Source organism: Haliaeetus albicilla, chromosome 28 (assembly GCF_947461875.1).
Source record: "Haliaeetus albicilla chromosome 28, bHalAlb1.1, whole genome shotgun sequence".
NCBI lineage: Eukaryota > Metazoa > Chordata > Aves > Accipitriformes > Accipitridae > Haliaeetus > Haliaeetus albicilla.
Window position 1 is genome coordinate 1 of NC_091510.1, and position 23865 is coordinate 23865.

General features: G+C 48.6%; 1 protein-coding gene across 1 annotated transcript; it reads left to right on the forward strand.

Moving 5' to 3' along the window:
• Window positions 1-18156: 18156 nt before the first annotated feature.
• On the forward strand, window positions 18157-22184 carry LOC104318486 (cytoglobin-1). Its single transcript, XM_009919762.2, has 3 exons — window positions 18157-18349; window positions 20367-20598; window positions 21831-22184. Exons 1-3 carry the CDS (start codon window positions 18255-18257, stop codon window positions 21957-21959), a joined length of 456 nt encoding a protein of 151 aa, XP_009918064.1. The 5' UTR covers window positions 18157-18254; the 3' UTR covers window positions 21960-22184.
• Window positions 22185-23865: the final 1681 nt, after the last annotated feature.

The following is a 23865-nucleotide window of genomic DNA, read 5'->3' on the forward strand; positions in this document are numbered from 1 at the left end:
GAAGGAAAATTTTAAAAGTGATGGAGTACAGGACAAGAAAGAATTAAAAAATAGGGACAGAACTGGTTAACAGAGATAGAAAATTTTAAAAAGTGACAGAATAAGGAAAAATGGAAAATAATGAAAAATAGGGACAGCGAACTAAAGAAATGAAGATGTAGAAACAAAATCTAAAAAGCAACAGGCTACAGGACAGACAAGAAAGTATTAAACAATAGTGACAGCAAACTACATAGAGAAATAGAAAGGAAATTTAAAAGACAGGAAAAAGACAGGAAAAATTAAAAAACAAAGTGAACTGGATAAAAGGTGACAGAGAAAGAAAATTTTAACAGTGACAGCATTAAAAAAAGGCTAGGAAAAAAAATAAAAATAAGGATAGGGTGAATAATACAGAGACACAGAGAAAGAAAATGTAAGAATTGGCAGGGTACACGACAGCCAGGAAAGAATCAAAAAGCTGTGATACACTGCTTGATAAAAGTAGACATAGAAAGAAAATTTTAAAAATGATGGCATACAGGATGGGAAAAAAAATTTTAAAATAGGGAGAGAAAAATAGATAAAGAGATATGGAAAGAAAATTTAAAAAACAATGGGGTGCAAGACAGAGACGAAAAAACTAAAAATATATAGACAGTGAACTGTTTAAAACTAGCCATAGAAAGAAAATTTAAAAAGCAACTGCTTACAGGACATATGGGAAAAAATTAAAAAATAGGGACAGCAAACAAATAAACACAGAAAGAAAATTTTAAAAGTGAGATGGTACAGGACAGAGGATAAAACTAAAAAAACAAAGACAATGAATAGGTTAAAGTAGGCATAAAAAGCAAATCTGAAAAAAAGTGACAGGTGTCATGGTTTAACCCCACCTGGCAACTAAGCACCACTCTGCAGCAGGATGGGGGAGAAAAATCAGGGGAAAAAAAAAACTCGCAGGTTGAGACAAAGACAGTTTAATAGGTAAAGCAGAAGCCACGCACACAAGCAAAGCAAGACAAGGAATTCATTCCCCACTTCCCATCAGCAGGCAGGTGTTCAGCCATCTCCAGGAAAGGAGGGCTCCATCCTGTGTAACGGTTACGTGGGAAGACAAATGCCATCGCTCTGAATGTCCCCCCTTCCTTCTCCTTCCCCCAGCTTGATATGCTGAGCATGACATCATATGGTCTGGAACAGCCCTTGGGTCAGTTGGGGTCAGCTGTCCCAGCTGTGTCCCCTCCCAGCTCCTTGTTCAGCCCCAGCCTGCTCGCTGGTGGGGCAGGGTGAGAAGCAGAACAGCCCTTGACTCTGTGCGAGCACTGCTCAGCAATAACAAAAACATCCCTGGGTTATCAATGCTGTTTTCAGCACAAATCCAAAAGGTAGCCCCATACGAGCTACTGGGAAGAAAATTAACTCAATCCCAGCCAAAACCAGCACAACAGGGTACGTGACAGAGACAAAAGAATTAAAAAATGGGGACAGCTAACTAAACAGACAGACATAGGAAGAAAATTAAAAGGTGATGGGCTACATGACAGACAGGAATAACTTAAAGACAGTGAATAGGTTAAAGTAGACATAGAAAGAAAAAGTAAAAAGCAACGGGGTACACAATAGTGAGGAAAGAATTAAAAAACAGTGATACACAGCTCGATACAAGTAGACATAGAGGGAAAATTTAAGAAGTGATTGGGTACAGGACAAAAAAAATTTAATAGCCACAGTGAACTAAAACTGAGAAATATAACGGAAATTTAAAAGTGACACAGGGGCACAGGACAGAGAGGGAAAAAAAGATAAAGACAGTGAACTGGATAAAAGTAGACATAGAAAGCAAATTTTCAAAGCAACAGGGTACACAACAGACAGAAAATAATTTAAAAATAGCAATAGGCAGCTTCATAAAAGTAGATGTAGCATCGTGGTTTAACCCTGGCTGGCAACTAAGTACCATACAGCTGCTCACTTATTCCACCACAGTGGGATAGGGGGATAATCGGGAGGGTAAATGTGAGAAACTCATGGGTTGATATAAAAAGTTTAATAATTAAAAAGACTTTTTTTTAAAAAGTTGTACGAGGAAAAAAAAAAACCAGCAAATGAAAACAATTGCTCACCACCAACTGACCGATGGCCAGCCAGTCTCAAGCAACTGGGTACAGGACAAAGAGGGAGGAATTAAAATATAGGGTCAGGGAGACAGAGAGGGGAAGACATAGAAATTAAATTTTAAAAGTAATGGGGTACAAGGCAGTGCAGAAAAAAAAAACAGGGAGAAGAAGCTGGTTAGAGAAAAGCATATTAAAAATTTAAAAGGCAACAGGGTACTGGGCAGAGTTGACAGAAGAATAACAAGATTTGAGGAGCCATACACATAGGTGGGCAGGCAGAGAGGGAGACAGAGGAAGGGAGGCAAGCAGACATCTAAAGAAGGGAGGCAGAGGTGGGCCAGGATGTAGAGGAGAGGACGTGCGACTCACCACAGCTCCTGGTGCCGGCAGGAGACCTTCACCCCCCCGATGCTTCTCTCTCTGCCTCTGCCCCTTCCTCCTCCCCAGTGCCGGCTGCCTGACCCTCATCCACTCGGCAGCACGCAGCGGATGCCTCAACGCTCCTCATCCACAACGCTTGCTTTGATACATGGTGGCTCACGCATGTAGCCAACAAAGGCCAGGGACAGCTCAGAGGGATCCTTCCTTGCCACAGGGACTAGCCATTCCTTGCTGCAGGCACCTACCAGCCAGACCCCCGTGCACTCCCTCCTCAGCCAGTTCCCCTGCCCAGGCAGCCCCCTTTACAGCTGGAGCCCCTTCACACAGCAGGGCCAGCCCCATCGTCAGCCTCACTGGCCACACCTGGAGCCATCCAGCCCCAGCTGGAGCCCATCAGGAACAGGGGCCATTGCCAAAGCCCCACAGCACATCATCCCTGCCCCTGCACCTACCCACATCCAGGGACACAGAAGAGGCAGGAAAAATTTATTCATTAATGCATATAAGAAATCCTGGCAGTGAGTTGGCTACAAGGCTCAGTGCCCAAAGGCAGCAGGATGAGGGGACAAAAGGGAAGAGAAAAACAGGAGGAAGGACAGAGGGACATAGAGGTGCAAGACAGGGAGCCAGAAAACGGGATGCTGGGAACAAGAGAGGGACAAGGAGCAGGGAAAGGGTGTGGAGAGACAAGAGCAGAGAGACTGAGCAAAACAACAGAGATGGAGATGGAGGAATAAATAATAGGAAGCAGGGGAGAGAAGGGGAAGAGACTGGCAGGACAAGAAGATAAAGACAGGACAAGGGACAGGGAAACATCCTCAGGTGATACAGGAGAAGAAACAGCAAGAACTAGAAAAAAGAAACAGGGAGCCAGGTAGAGAGAAAAATTTCAAAAAGCAACAGTATACAAGAAACATAGGCAAGAACTAAGAGGTGGAGAGGTGGACCAAAAATGTAAGAAGTGACAGGGTACAGGACAGAGAGGGAAGAGTTAAGAACTAGAGACAGGGAGATGGATAGAAGGAAACATAGAAAGAAAATTTTGAAAGCAACAGAGTACAAGAATCAAAAAGTAGGTACATGAAGCTGCATAGAGGGAGACGTAAGAATGAAATTTGAAAAGCAACAGGGTACAAGAAACACAGGCGAGAAATTAAAATAAGGTCAGGGAGACAAAGGGAGGGAAAAGTAGCAAGAAAATTTAAAAAGCAACTGAGTTTAAGAAACATGCAAGAATTTAAATAGGGATGGAGAGGTAGGAAGTTTCAAAAGCGATGACATACAAGAAACATAGGCAAGATTTAAAAAATAGGGACAGGGAGCCTGATAGAAGGAAACTGTGGTGGGTTGACCTTGCCTGGCTGACGAGTGTCCACCAAGCCACTCTATCATTCCTCCTCCTCAACAAGACAGGAGGGTAGAAAATACAACAAAAGAGCTTGTGGGTCAAGATAAGGACAAAGAGATCACTCACCAATTACTGTCACAGGCAAAACAGACTCAACTTGGGGAAATTAATTTATTGTCAGTCAAAATCAGAGTACAATAATGAGAAATATGAACAAATCTGAAAAACACCTTCCCCCCACCCCTCTCTTTTTTTCCTGGGCTCACCTTCACTCCTGACTTCTCTACCTCCTCCTACCGAGCAGCACAGGGGGAGAGGGAGCGGGGGGTTGCAGTCAGTTCATCACAAGTTGTCTCTGCTGCTCCTTCCTTCTTCGTGTTCTTCTTCTGTTCCAGTGTGGTGTCACTCCCATGGGGCCACAGGTCCTGCCAGAAAACCTGCTCCAGTGTGGGCTCCTCTCCACAGCGTCACAGCCTCCTTTGGGTGCATCCGCCTGCTCTGGCGGGCTGCAGGGTGCATATCTGCTCTGCCATGGACCTCCGTAGGCTGCAGGGGGACAGCCTGTGTCACCATGGTCTTCACTGCAGGCTGCAGGGGAATCTGCTTTAGGACCTGGATCACCTCCTCCTTTTCCTTCTTCACTGACTTTGGTGTCTGCAGGACTGACAGCTTCTGCACAGCATTTTTTAGCCCTTCTTCAATATCACAGAGGTGCTACCAGGGTTGCTGGTTGGCTCAGCTTTGACCAGTAGCAGCTCCATCTTGGAGCTGGAACTGGCTTTGCCCAACATGGGGGCAAGTCCTGGTGTCTTCTCACAGAACCCACCCCTGCAGCCCCTGCCCACTCCCCTGCCCCAGCTTGCCACACAAACTCACTACAACAGTGATTGGCTACAGGGCAGAGAGGGGGGATTTAAAAGTATGGAAAGGGAGACAGAGAGAGATGGGGCAGGGTAGCAATGGGCTACAGGACAGAGAGGAGGAACTAATAAAAAGGGAGAGGATACCAGACAGAGAGATGGAGAAAAACAAATATTAGCGATGAGCCACAGGGCAGAAGGAAGAATTAAAAAAACGGGACAGTGAGGTAGATGAGAGAGACTGAGAAATATCAAAAACACTGATGATCTAAAGGGAAGAGAGAGGGAAAATAAAGAATAGGGACAGGGAACCAGACAGAGAGAGAATAATAAAGACAAAAATGGGCTATGGGACAGTGAGGGAAGAAGTTAAAACATAGGGACAGGGACCTGGAACAAAAGAATCTAAGAAAGTAAAAGTGTATCCAGAATACAGGGCAGAAAAAGGAATTTAAAAATAGAGACACAGCATCAGACAGCTGAGAGCGGCGGGAACTGTGAAGGGCTAAAGGGCAGACAGGGAGGAATTACAAGATTGGGATAAGAAGACAGACGGATAGATGGAGAAAGAAAAAGTAGTGATGGGCTGCAGGGCAGAAACAGAGGATAAAAAAAGAGGGATGGGACAGGTCAGAAATGCAGAGAGAAAAAGAAAACAGAGAGGCAGAACAACAGAGAAAGAGGGAGACTTAGAGAACAAGAGAGGGGGAGGTACAGGAAGAAAAAACCAAAAAAATTAAAGCAGTGAGAGAAAGAGAAGGTGGGGGCAGGGAGGGACTGGGATGCAGAAGAGGGGTGACACAGCCCCAGGGGTCCAGGACTCACTGTACCTCCCGCTCTTGGAGCTGCTGAGAGAATTTGACAGTTCAGACATGTGTGTCTCTCTCTCCCTCTCCCTTCCTCCTCTATAGCTGCAGTCACTTGACTGTCATCCACCTAAGAGACTAGATTGGTGCCTTACAGCTCTTACAATATGAGGCTTCCTAGAAACACAGCCTCACATGCACACACACACTACATGACTGTACTGTGGTTTTGGTTACGCATACAGACCCTGCCGTGCACACTGGTGATCGGATCTGCTGAGGACTACACTAAGAAGGGTCCATCCTCACCTGGAGAGGCAGGCTATCTCCTGTCTGCAGCTGCTGGCTGGATCCTCTTTATCTTATTCTTCAAATAAAAAATATTCTTCAAATGCAGGCCACTACAGAATCTTTCCGTGACAACCACAGCAAAACGGTGCCAGCTGACATCCAGCTGAGAGAAGAAAAAAAAAAACATTAGCACAAGGCTGGGTAGGAATCCAAAGCTGCCTTTTTTTTGTGAAGGTTTGTGAAGACAGTACGACTGAGCGGAGGAAAAAGTATTTTTGTGTCATCTTCGGTACAGTTGTTGACAGAGGCCACTAGAGCTTTTGCATTTTTCAGACAACCGTGCTTTTTTTTTTTCCTTTCTTTTTTGACTCATTGACAACTTTACTTTCACTAGAACTCACTTTCCTAGATACACGCAGGTGACAGACATAGAGACCTACATACATTTTCTCGAGGCTTAGTATAGCCGAGGCTTCATCACCCTATACATCCCAAGTTGAGTATTTTTGCTAGAGAGCACAGCAACACATCTGTCCTTGTGAACTGCCTCGTTGCAAAAAAGGAATGATTTTTTCCAGGCCATTGCTCCAAACGGTCAAGATCTTTTAAAACTGCAGTTGTGCCACCAAACCCGCTCAGGGTCCCTCCTAGCTTTTGACCGCGCTGAGATTTAACAGGCACACGCTCCGTTCCATCTTCCAACAGCAAAAATACGTTAACGCTCTCGGACCCAGAGCGCAACCCTACGGATGTCCACACACGCACCCTGCCGTTTTGATGAGGAGCCACCGAGCATCCCTGCGAGCACAGCTGCACGCACCAGATCGGTTTCACCTGCGCCGCGAGTTACCGGTTTCGGTGAACGTAGTTTCTGACGCTTTAAACCGAAAACCGTATCTCGACGCTTCGCCACAGCAGAAACGACCCATCGCTAGAACGCTACAAAAACGCAGTAACACCAATTGCAAACCCACAGCAGCAACAGCTCCAGAAATATTTAGACCAGGAACAAGGGAGAAAAATAAAACAGCTTCATCTCACGCACAGGGGAGCAGCAGGCAGAGAAAAGGGTCGGCATTCTGAGCCCTTACAGAAAACGGGCATTCTCCTTCCGCTCCTCAGCCCGTCCGTGAAGGTCTAAATACCGCAACACTACTATGGCAACGTCGAGAGTAGGGCACAGCAGCCCTGCCACTGGACTTGCCATTGACCCATGCTATTTACGTAGCAGGACGCGTACGCAGAGGGACACGTTTTGCCACACGCAACCCTGAACTTCCTGAAAATTTACGTTTACCCAAAAAAGCCATTTGGAACATATTGCCAAACAACATTCGGCAAGAAAGCTTTGATGCGTTTGACACACGCAAGTTTTTGGTCACTTGCTATTTGCTTCCTGTTGCTGCTGCTGTTCTTCCTTCAGAAATTCTACTTGTAGCCAAGTTATTCACTACTGGTTCAAGCATTTGCCTTCCTGGTATTACCAGCACATTCACAGAGGCAAGTAACTTAATTGCTCTTCTACAATTATCCAAACGACAATTACAGCCACGAAAGAGAAGGCGAGGTCAGGCAGCAGAAGAGCTCTGCAGGCTGGCACCAGTCAATACTGCACTCTCTAAAAAACAAACAACAACAAAACAAAACCGTGACCCTGTAGCCGCCTTTTTTTTTTTTTTCCTTCTTTCAGAGCTCATCCCTGCCTCAGCATTTTGTCTTGTCAGAGCATGAAGCGCAGGTGATCCGTACCCTGACAACTTTTGCATGTGATGAGTGCCTGTTCAGAAATAGTCCAGATCTGCAAGACTGGTGTCATTTTTATGGTTTTAATCATCATAACTCAAATTTTATTTGCTCACGCATTTGTGAGGAAACTAATTAACTTTTAGACACTGCCTCTCCTTTTTTTGGGGGGTGGGGGTGGAAATGTGTGAGAGACTGAAAAACATTACGATTCAGAGCTCCCAACCACGAGGGAGTGGTGGAGAAATCAATGAAAGCAAAGACCAACAGCAGCAACATCAACAGAAAGTTGGCTTTAATTCCGATCACGTACTTAAGCGACTCTCCAAGTCTATGCCTCGGTCCTATGAACGACTAGTCCTTTTTTGGAAGGACAGACTTGTTTACTTAAAACTCCTAGACTGAAGACTCCGCTGAACGGAATGGGGATTGTGCCACGGGACAACATGCCATCTACACTCTTAATGGGGAAGGAAAAAAAAAATCAAATAAAAATCAAGTTTAAGTACCAGTTTCCATCATGTTTCACTCATTACATTTATGCTGGCATCTAGGTGCTCAAAAATGAACTACAGGGACACCACATATTCCTAAAAATTCAGTTATACATAAAAAAGTAAAAGGCTATTTCCAACTTGCCCATAAAATCAGTATGAACAGAGAGAAGAGAAACACTTGACCCTGAAGAAGCTAACAGGCAGCTCTGAATTTACCAGGCAGGAAATTTCATTCTTTCCCCTGAAACAAAAACATATCAAGGGACCAGTTCAGGAACAGGGCACGATCCGTTAACAGCAATTTTTCCATCAGCTTTTCTGCACTAGCAACAAATTTGCCTTTTCTGTGGGTTTAACGTGGAGCATCTGTAGCGCCCTGGAACTCGCAAGTGTTTCTCTCCGCTCCCCCGGCCCGATACGTGCGATTACCTGAGCAGCAAGCGGAATTAACCACGCAGGATTTTCTTCGTGTGACGCAGAAGGTGACACTGGGAAAAGAGGAGACAAAGAAATGAACCTGCTTGTCACACCCAGCCAACGGTGAAAAGACAGGGGAGGATTCTGCCGGAGGGGCTCTGCACCCCAGGAGCTCCCGCCGGCCGGTTTCTCTCCCCTTTGCCCGGTACCGAGGGGACGACGACCCCTCGCAGGGGGGGCTGCCCCAGGAGAGCCGGGAGACCCCCACCTCGCTTCTGCCCGCGGGAACGGACCGGGCGAGACCCTCCACGCAGAGAGAGGAGCGTGGCGTGGATTGCATCCCCGAAGGAAGAGGCCGGGCTCCCCGCTGGCAGAAGGACAACTCACCTCCCTGCTGCTCGGAGCTGCTTGCTGCGGACAGCCCTGCCCGCGCCCGGCCGCTCTTCCGCCGTGCTGGGAGCGCAGTCCGGCCAACGGACGCTCCAGCGAAAAGACGCTCCAGCTCGTTACAGCCGCAGGTACTTTTGCCTCTGGCTAATGCACGCTCCAGACAGCGGACACCCCGCCTCGTTCCAGCTCCCGCTTGCTACAGTTCTGGCTCGTTGAAGCCCCAGCTCCGCACTGAAGCTCAGGCTGATTTCAGCTGCTTCTCCTTACAAGCTCCAGCTACGTGCAACGGTCTGGGCTTTCCATAAGGTTGTATATCAACTGCTGTCAAAACTGGAGCATTAGGATTAAACATCAGAGTTACACGCCCAATAAATATCCGTTAGTTTGGGCGATTAATTACTTAACAACTATTCTGAGCAGTGCAGAAAGAAGAGCTGGACTCAAAGAGGGCACGTGGGGTCTGAAAAACGCCTTTCCCCCCACAAACCATCGCAGATGTGGAGTTCGGCCTGCTGCGTGCCGGCCTCCCGAACTTCGGCATCCGACACAAGCAGACCGCCATCTCCGGGGAGGGTCCACACACCCTGCCCGCCCCCCACTTCCCCCCGCAGCCCCCAACACCCTCCCACCCGCCTGCAAAACCAGCCAAGCCAGCTCCCGCTTTTGGCCCCCACACCAGCTGACTCGGGGCCCATTTGGGAGCCAAAAAACCTAGCTGCTGAGCCCATTCTCAAGGCCCAAACATACAGGGCCGGACCTCTGTTTCTGGGCCCAAAGCCACGCAGCTCGGTCTGTTTCCGAGCCCCCAAATCAGCCACGCGAGCCTGTTGTCAAGCCCCAGGAACAGAAAACTTGTTCTCCATTTCTGACCCTGCAGTGCCCACGGGCGACGCCGAGCGTAGCCACCCCACAGCCCTGCACCCCCGGGGCCCCACACGCAGTTTCGGGGAGTGCTCGGGACCCGCGGAGGGCCCGGCCCCACCCCTCTGCGGGGCAGCCCCAGCACAGGCAGGGCGTCGCTTCACGATTGCCGTTTCAGGCTTTATTTCCCCGCCATCACCGGCACGGCCAGGCCCCCGCCCCAAACCCCCCAGCCGAAGCACCCCCGCGGGTAGCCGGGCCCAGCCACCCAGAAAACAAGAAAACCAAAGAGGGAACAAGACAGAGACCGTGGGGAAAGGCAAGGAGAAGGACACAGAAACAGAGAGAGCGCGGGAGGGATAGGGAGCAGGACAGAGAGATGGAGCAAGAAAGGAAAAAAGGACGCTAGGCAGAACCAAGGGAAAGAGAGACAAGGACGGGGAGCAGGACAAAGGGACGGAAGAGGAAAAAAAATTAGCGATGGGCTGCAGGACAGAGATGAAGGGATTAAATAGACACAGGGAGCATGACAGAAGGACAGAGAGAGACAAAAGGGACAAAGAGCAGGCCAGCATCGGAGGGGAAAAAAAACAACCGCGATGGGCAGTGGGAGAGAGATTCGGAAAAAGAAAAAAATACTGAGGAACAGAAAAAAGAAAGAAGAGACAGCTAGCTGGACAGGGGGACACAGAAAGGGCGGGAGAGGGAATGGGGCAGAGAGAGACAGACAGAAAAGGTAGCGAAAGAAAGCAAGGCAGAGGGACAGCAAGGCGGGGCAGGGGGGGAAGGGACAGGGGTCTGGACAGAGATGGAGAAATAAGCAGCAGGGACAGAGGAAAAGAGACAGAAAGAGGGACAGGGAACATGGCAGAGAAGGAAAAATCAGGACAGCGGCAGGACGGAGATAAAAAACTGGGACGGTCCTCAGGACAGAGAGGAATACGAATACGAGCAGGGAGCGGGACAAAGGGATACAGCGAGAAACGACAGGACAGGAAGCAAGACAGAGCGACAGACAAGAACAATGACAGAGAGAGAGAGAGAGAGAGAGAGAGGCCGTGAGAAGCACTGGGGGTTGGGGAATTTAGAAAGAGAGGTATCAGGAGCCCTACAGAGAGAGGGAGGGTGACTAAAAAAGGGGCAGGAAGCAGCACAAAGGGTCACAGAGAGTAAGAGACAAACAGGAAGGAGGACGGGGACAGTGAGATCTGGAATGACAAAAATAAACAGCAACAGCGAGCAAGACAAAGGGATAGAAACACAAAGTAGGAAGAAGAGAGATAGGAAGGCAGGGACACAGAGCGGCACGTACAGGCGCAGAGAGGAAAAGAACACCAGGGAACAGGCCAGAGAAATTGGGAGGCAGGGAAAGAGGTGGATGCAGATCAGGACAAGGAGATGGAAAAGGAAAAAACAGCGACTGGCCGCAGGACAAAGATGGGGAGCATTGCAGGGGGGAGAGAGGGAGAGGGAGCAGGACAAGAATGCAGAGAGAAAAAGAAAGGGGGGCAGTCGAACGAAAGAGAGAGAGAAAGGGGGAGAGGAAGAGGGAGCAGGACAAGACAATAGACAGAAGAGGAGAGGTACAGGGAAGCAAAAAAAACCCCACAAAACCCAAAACAAACCCCAAACGTCACAGCAGCATGAGAAAGCTAGGGGGCCAGGAGAGGAGGAGGAAGGGACCTGGATGCACAAGAGGAGCGACAGGGCCCCGAGGGCCCAGGACTCACCACCGCTCTCGTTCTTGGAGCTGCCAGGAGGCCATGCCAGTTCAGATGCTTCTTTCTCCTTCTCTCCTCCCTTCCTCTTCTGTAACTCCAGTCGCTTGGCTGTCCTCCACATAACGGAACACGCGAGCGTCTCGCAGCTCTTAGGAGATGAGGCTTCCTAGACACAGAGCCTCGCTCGCTCACTACGTGGCCGTACCACACTGCTGGTCATGCATACAGACCCTGGCAGTCTGACCTGCTGTGGACTATGAGGAGGGATCCTCCCACACTCAGAGAGGCAGGCTCTCTTGCCTGCAGCGGGAGGCAGCTGCCAGCCAGGTGGCCTTCCGTTTCTTCTTCTTTACCTTTCTGTGCCTCTCCAGCTTCAGCAGCTCCCGTCCACAGCCAGCAAGCACTCCGCCTGTCCCTCTGTACTCCCGTGCCGCGAGGAGAGAGAGGCCAGGCAGAGACAGCCCACGCAAGCCTGAGGCCGCTGCAGTCAACGGCACCCCCGGGGACGAACGGACAACCGCACTCACAGCGTGGCCTCTGCGAGAGGGAAAGAGGCAGCAGCGACCGTTATTACCGTAGCTCGACCCTGGCCGGAGCCCCTCCTTCCGCAGGGGCTTCCGCAGACGCCGCTCGTTCCCCGCGCCGCTGCTAACGGCACCCGCGTTAATGGAGACTCGAGAACATCGGGGGGCCAGCTTGCTGCCCTCACGACAGGGCTCGGGGGCTGCCTGCGGCCACAGCGCAGGCTTCAGGGGAGGGGCTGGAACTGGGGGCAGCCGCACGGGCCGAGCGGGGCCGGGGGAGGCGCCGGGGGAGCTCCGGCGACTCGGGGAGGCGCCCGCTGGACGCGCCTGGGGGGTGCCCGCCCCCGTCCCCTCTTCCCTTCTATCGGCTCTCGGGGAACTGCCCGGCGCTGCCCTGGCCCGGCTCGCCTCCGGCGGACCGGGAGCCTGCCGCGGCGGCCGCTTCGCAGCTTCCCGTCCCGCCAGCCCCGGGCGGCCAGCGGGCAGGAGGCACCCCCCGCCCCCGCCGGAGGGGATCGCTCGCCTCACCGGCGGTCCCGGCGCTCGCCCGCTGCCGCCGCGACCCGCGCCCTGCGCGCCACCACGCTGCTCCCGGGGACCGCGCATGCGCCGGCCGCCGACGGCGCGCCGGAGGGGCCAGAGCCGGCGCGCGAACGCCGGGCTGCCCCACGCGCAGGACGGCGCGCTATGTGTCGTTCAGCAATGGAGTCATCGCTCGTTTCAAGCTTTGGAGGAAGGTCCCATAAAAGCAACACAGGGCTGGAAAATGCTTTCCACACATATATATGTGCCTCAGCCAGCTGGACAATTCAGACCTGCAGCGTATGTCTGTGAATCGTGGGATGCAGAAGGATTGCTGGAGCTCAACTGTCCACACCCCCATCCTCTCAGCTCATAAGTTATCCCCACTGTCATTACTGATATATTTTGAGCAGTGTCCTTAGCAGAAGCTAAGTTCTAAATGAATGGCAGATGCAGATGGCCCTTTTATCCCACTGCCTAGGTCCAATTAAACAGAAACATAAAATACCTGTTTGTTGGTGGTCATGGTGTCAGTCAAAGGTGGAATGTCAAGAACTTCAAATATGTTAATTGTTCTCTGCTGTATATCTTTCTCACAGGCATCAAACAGCTTCTGCAGCACAAAGACAACAGCTAATGACAGCAGCAATGACAGGTGTATCGTGGAAAGCATGTGCTGAAACCTCATCTGCATTAGAGTAAATTGTAGGGCCACTAATTGACTGAAATATGTCTTCCATACCTGGGAAAGAAACTGTTTAATTGAGCTGTTTGCATGCTGAAGTCTGTTCTTTGGCATCTCTGGGGCCTTACCATCACAACCAATGCTAATAATGGCCTCATCACATGTGCCCCGGTCACGTACCCTGATCTGCGCTCCAAGACAAACCTGTTTCAGAGGCAGCTCATGCCTGGCCATGACAATGCAGTCAAACGGGAGAATGAAAATTTGGTCTGTCCTGCAGGATAGAGCTGTGATAACCAAGGCTTGAATATGCTTCAGTGACAGCTGCAAAAACATTTATGATTTTGCCCTTATATATATTCTTAATATTAAGAATCACATTACCTGTGGCAGCTCTCCAGAAATTGTAGTCGAGTAGCACCAGAATCAGACCAAACTCTTTTCTTGCTGCCCGTCCATCCATTAGGGGAAGAAAGAAATAATAAACCGCATTACAGTCAGTATGCAAGTATCCATTAAAGTCCTAAGAAATGCACAAACTAAACTTCCTTCCTCCAATTCCTGATCAGCCCATAGGGAAAAAAAATGTAGAGACCACAACTTCCCAAGGCTGTGCTTTGCCAGGTGGGTGGTTTGTGATTCTATGAGTCAGTACCAACAGTGTAAATAAAATACTCTGAAAGTGTAAGCTCTGCATGTTATATGGTGCAGATCAAACAGCTTCTGTAAATTGGCTCTGGGTTCCCAATATAGCCTGGACAAAATTTGTTGCTAACTCGGAGCCCTCCTTGTGTCTGGCTTATTTGTAATCTTCTGTCCAACCTGTCCTAGCGTGCACCAGCTACAGCTGATCGTCAGGGGCCACGCTAAACACTGCAATTTCTGATCACCAGACTCACCTTATTTCTGTTTTCACCTGTGCCAGCCTTTCTGTCAGATCCTGATATAAGGCCTCCAGCCTTGCAGTCTTGTCTCCACAGGCTGATGGTTGCCACGAGGTGTCAAATGTTTGTCTCAGGAAAAAAGAAAAGGGAATTCTTGAAATGAAGGGAAAAAAGATCACATACTCTAAACAGATACCTTATAAAAGTCCTGTGAGCAGAGGCCCCATGGCTATATCCATGCTAGCAAATTGGTCAGAGCTAGGTTAGAGGCTCCAGGGCACACAATGGCCCCGCATACACATGGACACAGTTTTGGCACAAGTGAGCTATCAGTCCCGCACGTGATGCCCGTTCAGAGGACTTCACAGGCCCGGGTTTGCCAAATGCCATGGTTTAACCCCAGCCGGCAACTAAGCACCACATGGCATCTCACTCCTCCCTCTCCAGTGGGATGGGGAAGAGAATCAGAAGAATAAAAGTGAGAAAAATTGTGGGTTGAGATAAAGATAGTTTAATAGGTAAAGCAAAAGTCACACGCACAAACAAAGCAAACCAAGGAATTCATTCCCCACTTCCTATGGGCAGGCAGCTGTTCAGCCATCCCCAGGAAAGCAGGGCTCCATCACGTCAAACGGTGACTTGGGAAGACAAATGCTGTAGCTCTGAATGTCCCCCCTTCCTTCTTCTTCCCCCAGCTTTATACGCTGAGCATGACATCCTATGGTCTGGAATAGCCCTTGGGTCAGTTGGGGTCAGCTGTCCCAGCTGTGCCCCCCCCAGCCTGCTTGCTGCTGGGGTGGGGTGAGAAGCAGAAAAGGCCTTGGCTCTGTGTAAGCACTGCTCAGCAGTAACTAAAACATCCCTGTGTTATCTACACTGTTGTCAGCACAAATCCAAAACATAGCCTCATACTAGCTACTGTGAAGAAAATTAACACTATCCCAGCCAAAACCAGCACACCAAAAACAGAAGGAGGGTTTGAGCAGTCATTAGGGTGGCTGAAGTGGGCAAGATACAGGGACAACTCCTGAAAAACAAGCTCAACCCAGACCTGCAGAGTGTGGGGAACAGCAAATGAAGGTGGCTGTTCTGCTGAAACCAACTTTGCAACGTATGGGTGTGGTTTTTTTTTAATAGAGAAGAACAAAGCTCTATGTTCTCAAGGTAATCTTTTATTTCTACAACTGCTCTGTGTCATGTTTCCTAATGAAGACCCCAAATACTAACTATTATTGCAGACACAATCCCAGGTTGAGGTGCTCCTGCAGCTCGGATACAGGTGGAACAGACAGCAAGCTCCTTCCTGCAACCAGGCAACATCAGAGAAATCCTAAGCATGAGGCTTCACCATAAGTTTATGCTAATGCAAGTCTTCACAGCTGCTGCAAGGGCCTGTCCTGCCTCCCTCTCTCAGCACCTCCTCTCTTCTCTCCCGCTGAAATGGATTTTGGTTTTGTTTACTTGGATGGATTCCTTTCCAGTTAAATCACTTCATTTCCAGTCTATCACTGCGGACACTTTTTTTTCCTTTAAACTCAACAATCCAGTGTAAAATCTGCATTTAAGTCAGCCTTTCCTTGCAAAACTGATGAGCTTAGAGACCAAGTCCCTGAAGTCCAGGATCTGTTACACTATTTATACCGTTCTTTCCAATTTTGCTACCTCTTACATTGATTTAAGATCTGCCTGACCCTTTGGAGCTGAACTTGAGCTGAATTTGAGGAAATTAACCATCCCTGTGATGGATAGGAAGGATAGGAAGTAGAAAACAGAGCTTTTACTGAAATATTTCAGAGTCAGGAAATGTTTCCAGTCCTTCATCGCAACACCCCAAGGGACTTCGTAGAAGTATCCAGACCTACTAAGGTTAAACTTAGTAAGTTTAGCCAGAGATACCCCCTGTGCAACCTACCTGCTACCTTCTGCAGTCATCTCTCTAGGATCAGCACCCTTATACAGTCCTTCAAACACCCCCATTCTGCTGAAGGAAGAAAACTCGGGTGTATCCATGCTTTTACAGCAGCAGAAAATATTTGCTGAAATGAGTGGCAGCACAGGAAGCTACTGCGAGTGTCAGGCACTTTCTTGCTTTCACAAAAGAGCTTTTCTGCTATAAATAACAGAAACAAGCCCTTCCTTTTTACAGGAAAAGGCACTGTTTTCTTTGCACTGTATCTGGTACCACACCTTCCTCCAGCCAGTAAAGTCAGGGGAGGGGGAGGGCTTCACCCTGCAATATCAGCCAGAGCAGTTTCAGTTTCACCCCAGTCCCATCTGTTTACTCCTCTGTAGCTCCCCAAGCCACGCTACCATCAGCCATGGCCAGCAAGTCAGTCTTCATTGTCACTATAGATTTTTGCATGTCCTACAGTGGGTGGTGTTTTTCCCTTGCTCCAGGTACAGACCGAATCTGCCAGCTCTACTGGGGAACAGAGGAAGGGATCAAGACCCCAAAGACGCCCATGTGCATCTTGTTCAACCAGAAGTTCAGGAAGTTTGGCTGTGATGAAGTACAAGAGCCTGCCCTCCAAGAAGGTGACAACCGGTACTTCTTCCGGAAATTCAAGATGAAGCTGTAGGTTGAATGGTTACTGCTAATGAGAGTCAGAACTGTTCATTTATTTGAGGAGTGGGGGTTAGAGGAATTGGTGAAAAAGGGCTGCGTAAATCTGGTTGATGAGGATGAGTGAATGGAAATCAAAGAGCATTCTGATGAACTGAAGAAATGATTTATTTTCTTTAATTAGCCAAAGGTTTCACGGGCCCTTCCTTTATGATGCTGTTCATTATCTAAAGACAATAAAACCTGACGGCACACCTCGGTGAAGCCAAATACTTGTTCTTAATGAAAAGCTGCCCTCGGTCCTCAACAGGGAACAAGTGAAGCTTCCTGTAATTCAAAGGAGGTGGGCAACCTCGGGATCACCATGTTTTATACCTCCTTCTACCTTGTCTCTCCCCCCCCCAAATGGAATGCTGAAGCTAATTTAAAGGTGGCTAGCTGTGAGATTGCAACCACCACTTTCCTTCTGCCCCGGGGTCTCAGTCTGGTTTTGCTCAGCATGCTGCACATTTCCCCCTCATGCCTGTTCCTTCCCTCCTCTAAACCAATCCTGAACAATGCAAGGTTTTGTCTGCGCTCGGCATCCAGCAGCAGCAGCGGTTCCCCAAGCCCCTTAGCCTTTATTTCATGTGCCTGCCCTGGACTTAACCAGAACATTCCTGCCAGAGGTTAAGCCCAGGCGCCGTGTGGATAATCCAAGATTTTTTTTGCCTCCGGTTCCAAGTGACCGACCGTGACGATAATGGGCCCGTAGGTGCTGTCTGCATCTCACCCTGGCCTTTCTCCTGCCCCTTATCTCTCTCCCTCCCAGGCAGGTAGGGCTTAGGGATAGGACAGAGATCCCAGCTGCAAGCCAGAAGGATTAGGGTAGCGAAATGCCTGTGCTCCTGATCTGGCTGTCCTGCACCATTTATCTCTTGCGTTAAAATGAGGTGGCTTTCCGGGGCACTGCAGCCATGGATGCTGTGCCCATGCTGCCGTCACCATCCCCACAATGCTGTCATTTTGGGCTGGCAATACCTCCCACTCGCCAAGTACCAAGGCCAGGAGCAGCTGCGGGGGAGGCCTCTGCTAAACCATAGAGCTAGGGGGAAAGCAGTGACCATGGCACAAAAGCAGGACTGGAGAGAGTTGCTGGAGCTGGAAACGGGATAATTGGACTGAAGGACCAAGAAGTGCTGGGAAGAGGGGACAGCAGGGCACCATGGCGCCCACAGCACAGCAGTGGTCTTGGGAGCAAACCAGGAAAATTAGTGCTTGGGCGAGGATCGCCTTCAGAAAAGAGAAGACAAGCACTGGCCTTGGCAGGGGTGAGAGGGGAGGAGAGCTGATATTTTTCCTCACCACTGAAAACTCCCTTTTTTCCCTTCTCTCCTCAGACAGTGAGATCTTTGCTCTGGCACCTGATGCCATGGCGAGAATGCTAGTCCTCCCTCCTCATGTGGTTAGTTTCTTTCCTGATTAAAAGCGATTAGGCAGTGCTAAAGCCTGCAGAAATGTGTCCAAGGGGAACAGAGACAAAGACTCCATTCAAGATGTCTTAAATCCCTGGGGCAGTATTTAGAGAGCCCCGAGGAGAGAACTGGAGCAGAACCATCCCACCAGGACCTCCCTGTCCTTCTCCTTCCTGCTGCACCCTTCGTTGCCAACGTCTCCTCCGCCATGTCGTTCTCTGAAGCAGAGGTGCAAAGTGCCCGCGGCGCCTGGGAGAAGATGTATGTGGATGCTGAGGACAATGGGACAACTGTGCTGGTCAGGTAAGGACAGACCCCATCCCGCTGCTACCCCAGAGGGTTGAAGGAGGAACAGCAAGAAGGACGGAGTTACCACCTAGGAGCACGCGTTGATGTTTTTCACGCAGCCCTTGCTGGGAACATTTTGATTTGCTGTGGTTCATCCCACCATAGGGAGGAAATGGGGAAGAGGAGAGATCCACACAAAGAAAAGTAAAAGGAAAAGGGGAAGGGGGTGGGAAAGGAAGAAGAGACGAGAACGATTTCTTCACCCATTTAAGGTAAAGAAAAGAAAGTGTGGTATGAAAGAGAATGGGAACAAAACATGGGCCCTCTTTTCCTCTTCCCCTTTACCTCTAAACATCTTTAATGATTTTTTTTTTAACTTGCATGCCCTCAATATTTTTCTTCTGATTCTCTTTCAGCCTTTCCAGTCCAGAGCCCATCTGTTTCATTGTATTGTACCCTTCCTGTTGGCTTTCCTCTCTTAGTTTTCAGTCTGTTCTCCTCTTCTTCCATAAGACAGAAGCTTCTTCTATTCACCTTTCACATATCCCTCTCTCATCTGGGACTTACATCACCTCCATACGCACTGATCAGTCCAAATACTATTTCTGGTTATCATACCTTTACCACTCCCTCTGGCTTTCTTGTATATCACATCTTGTGCCTGGATCAGCCTCAAAAAGTGATATGCACTGCTCCTTCCTTCTGCAGCCTGCACAGCCTGAGGACAGTTAGGGTCAGAAACGCAGCTATAAAATGCTAGTAGCATCCAGTGGCTTGGCTCACTGGGGTAGTTTACTCCAGGGTTTTGCCTTAGTGTCCTACACCCTCAGCCCTGCCTTTAGAGAAGTTCTGGGGTCCCCAGTACAAGAGAGACATGGACATACTGGAAAGAGTACAACAAAGGGCCACAAAGATGATGAAGGGACTGGAGCATCTCTCCTATGAGGAGAGGCTGAGAAAGCTGGGGCTGTTCAGTATGGAGAAGAGAAGGCTCGGGGGGGGATCTTATCTATGCATATAAAAACCTGAAGGGAGGATGCAAAGAAGACAGAGCCAGGCTCTTCTCAGTGGTGCCCAGTGACAGGACCAGAGGCAATGGGCACAAACTGAAAGACAGAAGTTTCCCTCTGAACATCAGCAGACACTTTTTCACTGTGAGGGTGACTGAGCACTGGCACAGGTTCCCCTGATAGGTTGTAGAGTCTCCATCCAAAAGCTGTCTGGACATGGTCCTGGGCAACCAGCTTGACCAGGGAGTTTGGACCAGATGACCTCCAGAGATCCCTTGAAGCCCAACGGTTCTGTGACTCTGTGAAATGCAATCTGGAATTTGCTATTGCTATTTCAGGTGGATAACTGGCTTACACGATGGAGTAAACCACTTTTTTAAGAGCTTGACGAAGATGACTGCAATTGATGTATTATAACAGGCAATTCCTTTATGCGTAGCATTGAATTGTGCTACTTTTGAATAAATGAAATGAGCAGTACCCAGTACTCAAACAACAATCCATCAGAGGCAGTAAGAAAGCTTTGGGATGGACTCTAGGAAGGGGTTAATTAACAAAACCAATAGTAGGATTTCTCCATGAAAACACCTACCAAGGGCACAGTGAACATATCTGCTGTCCAGAACATCTTTGGGAATATTGTGCTGTCACACTCATCCTGTGTGAACACACTCCCACTTCTCTGTGGATTTTATCTCTACCTAACACTGAGTCAACACTGAGGAAGTGTTTTACTTTAGAAGCAGCGGAATAAATTCAGGCTAGGTAGGTTTTAAGGCAGAGTGAGCAAAGGGAAGTGCTCTGGGGAGAGGCGAGGAAGGGGACAGGCTGCTGAAGGCACAGGGGCTGTGCACAGATGGGAAGGGCAAAGGAGAACCAAGAAATGCAGGGGAAAGAGGTGTCTGTTCTAATAAAGAGAACAAAAAAGGGTGATAAATGCATAAGACAGGGCCTGGAACATGAAGCCATATCTGCATTGATGCCTTGGTCCACAAATTAGGACGTCTCTCGTTTCTCAACAGGATGTTTACCGAGCACCCAGACACCAAGTCCTACTTCACACACTTCAAAGGCATGGACTCCGCCGAAGAGATGAAACAGTCGGATCAGGTCAGGGGCCATGGCAAGAGGGTTTTCACTGCCATCAATGACATGGTGCAACACCTGGACAACTCCGAGGCTTTTCTTGGGATATTGAACCCACTCGGCAAGAAACATGCCACGCAGCTGAAGATTGACCCCAAAAACTTTAGGGTGAGCCAGCAGCCCTCTTCCCAAGGGGTGTAATTGTGATGAGAGGATGTCTTCCCCTTTGAGGGGTAGAACTGAGGAAAACAGGCTTTGTATATATAAATATATATATGCCTCAGAGACTGGAGATGGTGGAAGGTGAGATGGTTGATGGCGGAAGATAGCAAGAATGAGAGATCTGGCATCTGTTGGGAAGGCGGCTATACAGCTGATGTGATGCAGGCAGGTCTGCTCAGGTGGGAGCTGCAGAGCTGCCCATGAGTTGTAGTGGGGTTTCTCAGTGCAACGTGATTCCCATGCTTGTCATTTAATAACAAGACACAGAAAAGCAGCTTAACACTGGACTTCACTCCTTGATGTCTATTTTTCTCTAGTAACAGGAACTGAGCTCTTCTGGGACAACTAAAGCAGCTGTTATTGAGCAACAATTGTAACAGCATTGCCATCACTAAACAAACACAGATAATAAATACAGGATCAAATGACTTGCCCAAGTCCACCTAAGGTCACTAGCAGAGTCCATTTATAACTATTTTGTCTGCCTTATGCAGCACAAAATGCAAAAAAAGAGGCACCTTTTGGCAAATGTCACTCAGGCACCAGGAAGGTGATTTCCAAAGCAGCGGGCCCAATTTTCAATAAGTGGCAGAATAAGTGAGGATTTCTGCCTGGAGAGATCCTGAAAAGACTTTTTCAGGGTAAAGATACACACAAAATAATGCTGCACAGAAAAGGAGTTGACATTTCAAAGTATACCAGCTACCTAGTGACTGTAAAGACAAACAAACCCTCATTGCTAGAGTGCTAGATAGCTAACAAGCAGGAAAGATTAGGAAGAAACTTACCCCCCAAGCCATGTATTCCATAGGTGTCCAACATGGCGCTCCTCGTGGCCTTAAACATTTGGGACTGTCCACTGTCAGGAGGATTGCTGTAGATGGACCAAGTGAACTGGTCCTATACAGCTGTCTGAGTGAGTGATGGGTGCAGTCAACATTAACTAGATACAGGATAGCTGAAGAAACCAGCAGCAGTGACTACATTTTTTGGTGAATTCTATAATGCACCTAATTTTCCATGACCTATTAAAAGCTCTGCATGCTATATGGTGCTGAATTTTTCTTGTACCCCTTTCCGCCCTCCAAGAATCCCAACTAAAAATATATATTTTGTTCTTATGCTTCTAATGTGGAAGAAAGTTCACAGTGGTTGTTTCTTCCCTTCTCCTTGTTTAGATTATCTGTGACATTATCTTGCAACTGATGGAGGAGAAATTTGGCGGAGACTGCAAAGCTTCCTTTGAGAAGGTGACCAATGAAATCTGCACTCACCTGAACAATGTCTACAAAGAGGTGGGTTGGTGAGAATGTGCAACCTCCACGCTCTTCAAACATCTCGCCAGCACTGATTTGCTGCTTTTGGGCCTCCAGACGTAGTTGGAAGAATGAAAAAGTTTAAAAAAGAAAAAAAAAGGCAAGAAAAAGGCTTATATAATGTAGATATCAACGTCAATAATTTCCTTAGCAAACTGAGTTTCTACAGCTAAATAAAACCTGCAGATACATCAAAGCCAACCAACAAATCCTGATGTGCTTTGCAGCTTCAGTGCTCCAGGTGGGTTCCTCTGGCCACTGTCCTTGAAGACTACATTTTAAGACAATGACTTTAAGCTTGCTATTCCTAAGAGAAAGACTTGCTCCTTCCAGCAGCACCAGCCCAGAGAGGCACCAGCAGCTCTTTATCTCGGCTACCACCTCTCCATCCTCATGAATGATGAGCAGGAGACCATTTTGAAGCATCTCCAGGGACTTTGTAGGGGTCATTATTTAAGAGGCATGGGTGTGGTTTCATGTTTGAACTAAATCAGTGGGGAGAGTGGTGTATGGGAAAGACTAATGTCTGAGAAAGACGCGGGGAAAGTCCCATCCTGCATGAGCCAGCGGAGTTCTCCAACCTTGGGAGACGTTTCTCAGAGTAGCTTTCAGTGCAAAGGGATGGCAACACTGAATGTGGTCACCAGTGGGTCCCTCTGGGCAGGGATTAACATCTCCAGTGCGTGGATTTCACGGTGCTACTGCCAGCAAATTGCTCTGGCCACTTACCCAGGAGAGGGCAATAGTATCGAGCTCACTAGCTCCTGTGCTACTCGCAATGCATCCAGCTGAGGGAAGTTGCTGCCTCACTGAGTGGGCAGTGTGGCGGGCTTAGCTCAGCATGGGATTTCTACAGCACTGCCCTCATCCTGTCCTGTCACACAGCCTGAGCCTCCCTTCAGTGCTAATTGAGTCCCGAAATACTTAATTGCTTTTCCTTGCATTCCTTAGACGTGGTGAAATAATCAGCTAATAACTGCAAATAACCACATGCCGTTTTGCTTCAGTGTAGCGCAATAAACACAGAGAAAGCAGATGCGTCCTCTCGTTTGTAGCATGGAAAAGGCATTTGTGATGTGCAGCAGTGGTAGCTGGTTACAGCGCACGGTTGCTGGTGGTACTGGGGGGGTTTACCAACACCAGCTCAAGCTCCCACCCAGGCACCCATCACACTTGCAGTAATCAGGCTCCTTGGGTAGTGGGAAGGGAAGCTTTTCACTTGACCATGAAACAACAGTTTTGTAAACAGCTAAAAATGCAGAATTCTCCTTCACTTGTGTCATGTCCTCCTTCACTTGTGTCCACAACTTGATGCGTAGCTTTCCTTACCCATCCCATTTGTTTGGCAAAGGATGCTGAAATCCCAAAGTCCAAAAGATGAACTCTTGCTGGAGGGGAGGATGGGGCAGGCTGCTTTATTTGATTTGGTGCTTTAGTCAGCTCAGGGAAAAGGGGAAGCATATTACATAGCATCGTCAAGTATTGTAAGAGAAGAACAAGACTTGTAAAAAAATATTTATAGTCTCAAATCCCTTTGAGGGCATACAAGTAGTTAACACTCTGAAAAGCTTAAAGTAATTTCCCCTTTCTATTTACTTGCTTTAATGCACATTAAGAGCACTATTTGCCATGACGACGGTTAGCTGTAATGACATGCTTGTCATTGCCATAGACACCCTAGGCTGACAGGGGCCTGACAACACTGGCCAATGGTTTAAAGCTCTTGTGTTTCCTGCTCCTGTGATGGAGAGAGGCATAGCAAAAGTAAAGCATGTGGGACTGTCGTGGTTTAACCCCAGCCAGCAACTAAGCACCACGCGGCCGCTCACTCACTCCCCGCCCCAAAACTAGGACAGAAACAAACCAAACTCAGGCTTAAGTAAAGCGGGAGTTACTT